The sequence below is a fragment of the Rattus norvegicus genome, chromosome 11 (assembly GCF_036323735.1).
Source record: "Rattus norvegicus strain BN/NHsdMcwi chromosome 11, GRCr8, whole genome shotgun sequence".
Classification (NCBI taxonomy): Eukaryota; Metazoa; Chordata; class Mammalia; order Rodentia; family Muridae; genus Rattus; species Rattus norvegicus.
The window spans coordinates 5,998,427-6,004,692 of NC_086029.1; the positions used below are offsets into that span (position 1 = coordinate 5,998,427).

Genomic DNA, 6,266 nt, shown 5'->3' on the forward strand with positions numbered 1-6,266 from the left:
GTCAGTGGGCTTGCTGTGACTCCTTGTACAGGTTTATACTGTACATTAGCCATCTTCATCCTCACAACTCACCTCCATTTCCACCTGCACACACATGCACGCACACGCACACACACACACACACACACACACACACACACACACACACACACACACCCTGCTGCTCCCCTTCTTCTTCCTAAATGCCTCCTTTCACTTAATATCCCTCATTAAAATCTAAATTTCACAATCGTTTGTTTGAGTCTGGCTTGTTTCACTTAACATATTGTATTTTACAGTTCCATCCGTTTTTCTGAGAACAAAACACTTTCCTCTTACACATAGATGAGAATCACATCAATGTACATCACATTTTTAAGCCATTCATCCAATGATCAACAGCTAAGGTTATTCCAATTGCTTGTCTATTGCACACAGTGTGGCAATCAGAATGGATGTGCAGGGTTGTGGTTAGTTTTATTATCAGTTTTACTCAACCTGGGAAGAAGGAGCCTCAGCTGAAGAATCGCCTCCATCAGATTGGCCTTTGTCCACATCTGTAAGGAATTTTATTTTTGGTGGTTGATGTGGAAGGATCCTAATCCCTAATGTACCCTTTTCATACAGCTCCACCAAGTGTAAAATTATTTCATTGCTACTTCATAACTTTAATTTTGCTATAATTATGAATTGTGATGTAAATATCTGATGTACAGGATATATGATATGTGACTCCTGTGCAAGGGCCATTTGAGCTCCCAAAGGGGTCTCAATCCAAGGGTTAAGGACCACTGCTCTGGACTTAGTGGGATGCCCTTACCGACATAGATGCGTTGCCCAGTGTTGCCGTGGGGAGTGTCATCCCCTATGAAGGTGGCCCTGGGTTGTAGGAGAAGGAGAGAAAGCTGAGTAGGTCATGGATAGCAATCCAGTACCCAGCATTTCTAAGTTGTCTCTGCTTCCTTTCCTGCCTCTAGAGTCCTGCCTGAGTTCCTGCCCCAACGTCGCTCAGTAACAGACGGGAACCTAGAAGATAGAGTGAGACAAACTCTTTCCTCCTCAAGTTGACGGCTATGATGAGATTGTTCTTCTTGTTGCCTACTTGTTCTTCCCTTTTTTTTGAAAGTTGTCTCTGTTTATTGTTCTTAGAAAGATGATATTACATGTTTTCTCATGGGCTCTCTGTCTCTCACTGTGTCTCTCTCTGTCTCTGTCTCTGTCTGTATTTGTGTGTTTGAGTGTGTATATATGTATGTTAGTGTGTGTTTATGTGTGCGCATGTGTGTGTGTTTGTGTGTGTGTGTTTGTGTTTTTGTGTACGTATGAGTGTTTCTGTGTGTATGTGCGTTTGTGAGTGTGTGTGTGTGTGTGTGTGTGTGTGTGTGTGCTTTCCAGGCTTAAAATATCCCCAAGGCTGTAAATCGCAGCAGGTGCCTAGAGAAGGTAGATGAAGGGGGGAAAAGGGGGAAAAATCATGTCCTTTGAGTTAACCCCACATTGAGGTCAGCCACATAGTGGACCAAAGTCACATAATGGCAGAGGAGTCATAAGAGCAGAGAGAGAGTAAAACTCAAAGTGTGAAGGAAAATGTGCTTAAAATACGATACAAGGGAGAAAAAGAAGACGGTGCACTAAGAAAAGTAGACAGAATTTAAAAAGCTGCCATAAGTTGTTAAGCTCTAAGTACATTTAAAAAAATTATAATGTTCATGTGGAATGGAATTATTGGGAAGAGGGAAGGGAGGGTCAGAGTGTAGTGGGGACAGGGGAGGGTTCTGAAAAGGATCCTTTTGAAGATCTGAAGAAATATGTGACACAAACAATTAATGTGCCCTGTAATTTACAAGTAAATTCCACACTTACCTGCATCCAGTATTCTGTCTACCCATATTTCAAAAACAAAATTACCTCATCTATTTCATCCTGTTTTGCTGCATTTGATCTAATAAATTCCTTGTAACCAGAAGTGCTGGTAAATTTTAAAGACATTTAAAATATGCCTGGTTGATATCGAGTTTGGCGTCAGTTTATCCCGACTTTGGAAGCAGGTCCAGGAGGTAATTTTTCCTCGCTCTTTGCAAAGAATCCATAATTCATGATTGCCATTGACTTGAATACATGGTATTTAATCCTGTCAAATTCCAGTTTGTTTGAATAAAAATGACCCTCCTCTAATTGTGGGTTTTGATAAAGCTAATTTTGGGGTGCTATCCAGTGGGCTGCCTCGGAGGGAGAGCCTAGCATAATTTCTGATACGGAGAATGGCTTAAAGATTACCAAAGGAAAGATAGGAGCTGGGAAAATTACCACCAAGGATGTTGGTGACACAGAAACCAAAGACATTTCAGAAAAATAAATGCATGAACAGAGCTACTTGGGCAGACTGTGACTCGAGTCATCAGAATATTTGGGTAGGGACTTTATTTTGGGTCTCCAGGAGGCCACATGAGAAGTTAAACCTAGATGCTGGACGTTTCTAAGCGTAACTAGGTTAGGAAATGGCCTGAGAGCGCTTCTATGACGTAAGCAGAGCCTGGATGATGTCACAGAGCACTGGGCGGAGGTTGCGCTTCTCTTCCACTTGGGGGCACTAGACTCCGCTGAAGGTGGGTTCACTATCTTCGCAGCGGGCTGTGGAAGCCAGTTCAGCTCCTGAACCCCACAATTGCTCAACAGCCTTTAGGTGCCTGACCGGTTTCCGAAGACAGAATCTGGACGACTAGGACATTTTCTCTCGGTAAATACATTTATGAAGATAACTGGGACCCTTGTAGCCCAGAAAGCTAAAACTTCTCCCTGGTACAGCGAGTAACCGTATGTTCTGATGTCTTCCACTTTTGAGAGCTCGGAGGACGGTCTAGGCTAGTCAGTCTAAGAGTTTATTATCCTTTGATAACAATATGTAATTCATAATCCTACTAAAATGCTCCTCTCTGTGCCTGTGCATTTTAGGAGAAAATATTTCTTAGTTTTTTGTTTGGTTTGGTTTTGTTTTGTTTTTTTTTTCGGAGCTGAGGACCGAACCCAGGGCCTTCTGCTTGCTAGACAACTGCTCTACCACTGAGCTAAATCCCAACCCCAGGAGATATTATTTCTAAATGGCTGTTGTTGCCTACACAAAAGACTCTTGTTGCGGTCGAAGATGCAACAGCTTCGCGGAATAAACCTGGGTCTGGGTCAGGATGCACCGTACAGAAAGCCAGTGGACTGGTGTCCTGTGTCTCTGGGCAGACAAATGTGGATGTTGCCACATAGTTCATAGTTAGAGGGTAGAAGAGGGGTGTGGCCACCCTTCTGGCTCCTTTGCTATCCTTTCTCTGTTCTGCTTTCTTAAAGTGGGGACAGGGATACTTAATCCCACACTGACCTAGCCATTCAAGGAGAGGTTCCTCAGCAGAGGCAAAGTGCCTGGGGCTGAAGAAATGTGTCTGAATATGTCATTCTGAGCTGTAGAGAACCAGTTGTTCATTTCCCTTTGAACTTTAGATTTTGATTTTTGAGACAGGGTTTTACTGTGCGTAGCTTTGGCTACCCTGGAACTAACTCTGTAGACCAGGCTGGCCTTGATCTCACAGAGGTCTGCCTCCCTCTGCCTCTTGAGTGCTGGAATTAAAGGTGTGCTCCACCATTGCCCAGCCCTCCTATGAACTTCTGATTTTGACAGAATTAGATTCAGATGCTCAAACCTGTTTACCATCCCCTTCCTCACCTGCTCCAAAGTTCTCTTAGACAAGAGTCTTGGTCCAGCGCCCTCCCCACCCCACCCCCATTGTTCTTGCAGGCACTCACATGACAGAGGCACCAGCATTGTGTCTGGTTTAAGCAGGTGAGCTCTTCAAACCCAGGCCACGGGCAAGTATGAAGCCTGAACACAGAACGATAGCCACAAGACAGTGGAACAGGATACCGTGGCCTACCACACTAGGTCTACAGCCAAGAAGAAGAGGATGTCTCTGAGGAGGATGAGCACACCATCCAACCAGAAGCGGAGGAGGAGGAGGCCTTCTCCCCAGGCCCTGGGGAACATTGTGGGCTGCAGAATTTCTCACGGATGGAAGGAAGGTGATGAGCCCATCACCCAATGGACGGCCATCGTTCTAGATCAACTGCCAACAAATCCCTCTCTCTATCTGGTCAAGTATGACGGAATTGACTGTGTCTACGGACTGGAACTTCACAGCGATGAGAGGATTTTAAAGCTTAAGGTCTTGCCTCACAAAGTAGTGCCTCACAAAGTCTTTCCTCACGTGAAAGATGCCCATCTCGCAAGAGCCGTGGTTGGCCGAGCTGTGGAGCATAAATTTGAGGGCAAACATGGCTATAAGTACAACTGGAGGGGGGTGGTCCTAGCCCAGGTGCCGATCATGAAAGACTGGTTTTACATCACATACGAGAAAGATCCAGCCCTTTACATTCACCAGCTCCTGGATGATTACACAGAAGGTAACCTCCGTATCATTCCAGAGATTCCTCCAGCAGAGGTGAAGTCAGACGTTGACAGCAACATCTTAACAGGTCAATGTGTGCAGTTCACCAGAGGCAACGGGTCCAAAAAGATCGGCAAAGTCATTTACCAAGTTCCAGGCAAGCCTTCCGTGTACTTATCAAGTTTGATGGCAACGTTCACATCTACGTTTATACTCTGGTGGAAAAGATCTGTTAAGGTGAAATTCACAAAGTAGGGGGACATAGATGGGGAATTTATAGGATTGGGGGGAAAATGTTTTTTATGTGTTTTAGATAAACAAGGGCCTTTGACAACCCCAGTATCCTTTCCAGTGGAATTTGTTTTTGCTCTAAAATTAAAATGTGCGATGTGACGTGTTGTATGTGCACACTTTGGTGGAGGAGACGGGCTGTGGTGCATGGAAAATGGAGAGGAAGCCGGAAAGGTCAAGGCTGTGAACAGTAAGTCTGATGTCACATAGACTAAAGCAAACAGGACTGAGCTGGTCTGGTCTTTAGGGAGAGAAAAGAACTGGAGATGAGGCTTAGAGGAGCAGGGATGGCACGGGGGAAAAAAGATGGATGTTTAGGAAGCAGTGGAGAGGCGCCAGACATAGACAGACTCTCTGAGGTGAAGTTTGAGGGAGAGACAGACTGTTGGGGAAAGAGTGGGAGGGAACAGGGAGGTGGTCTTGGAACTCAAGGGGAAACCCAATAAACTGATCCAAGCAGACTGAGAATCAGAGAAGGTCGGGGATTGTTTGACTAACGAAACCTAATGAAACCTGTTTCTCATCTGTAGATGTATTATTTTTAATTATGTGTGGGGGGGCAGGTCATGAACACAGGAGACCACAGAGACAAAAATAGTCAGGTCCCCTGGAGCTGGAATTAAAGGTGGGTGGGAGCCATTGGACATGAGCTCAAAGAACAAATCCACTTCCTATTTCAAAGCAGATGAGCTCTTAATCCATTAGTCATCTCTCCAGGCTCCTAAAGTCATCTTTTTAAATACATCCAACCTTCACATGCAGAGAAGAGACCAGGATGAGGGTAAGAAAGATTAAATTGATGGGGATGTGGAAGAAAGACTAAAGAACACATGAGGGAGTAGAGGACACTGAGGGACGCAGGAATTCCAAATGTAGTTCTCAAAAAGTGAAGCAGGAGACCAGGAAGAACAGAAAAGGTCTAGAATGAGTTGAACTTGGGCCACATCCATATTGGTCTCCTTGGTTCCTTAAAGAACAGCCAACCATCACTACAGAAGGTGGATGTGAGGGGGAGGCTTTCCCGGAGGACATTTTAACGAGGATAACTCAAGAGTAGTGAATATCAAACTCAGTTTATATCTATCGTTTCCTGAAAGTATCATAAAGCCCATTATTTTGTATGATCAGTAAACGGTAATTTACAAGGGAAGATGAGGAGGCTGTGAGCTTCTGTCAGGTGTTACCTGGATCCTGTGTTTAGCTTCCCTGAGCACGTTAGACTCTGTTGCATCCTGTAATATTTTTTGAGGTCTCTTCTCAATGCCCCTAGATGACCACAAAGAGCTCCTGCACTGGCTTGTCCTGCCTGGATATCCTTCGACTGGATGGCTTCCTACACACCTGCGGGCCCTGTTACCATATCTAGCCCCCGGAAGTTCCCGTCTTTTACTCACATGTAAGCTTATCCTCAGAAAACTCTTGATGGTGCCTCCAATGAAGAGGTGCTGAGCTCTTTCCTGTGCCGTTTGCCGTGACTTTAAAATGGTTTGCGGGGGTTGGGGATTTAGCTCAGCGGTACAGCCCTTGCCTAGGAAGTGCAAGGCCCTGGATTTGGTCCCCAGATCCCAA

General features: G+C 45.0%; 1 protein-coding gene across 1 annotated transcript; it reads left to right on the forward strand.

Moving 5' to 3' along the window:
- The first annotated feature begins 3,710 nt into the window (after positions 1-3,710).
- Positions 3,711-4,787, forward strand: LOC134480940 (Y-linked testis-specific protein 1-like). The gene has a single exon (XM_063270834.1). The coding sequence runs from the start codon at positions 3,927-3,929 to the stop codon at positions 4,659-4,661; it is 735 nt and encodes a 244-aa protein (XP_063126904.1). The 5' UTR covers positions 3,711-3,926; the 3' UTR covers positions 4,662-4,787.
- Positions 4,788-6,266: the final 1,479 nt, after the last annotated feature.

What these genes read in the sequence shown, in the direction of transcription:
- LOC134480940 (XM_063270834.1), top strand. Translation starts at nt 3,927, where the DNA reads ATGTCTCTGAGGAGGATGAGCACACCATCCAACCAGAAGCGGAGGAGG.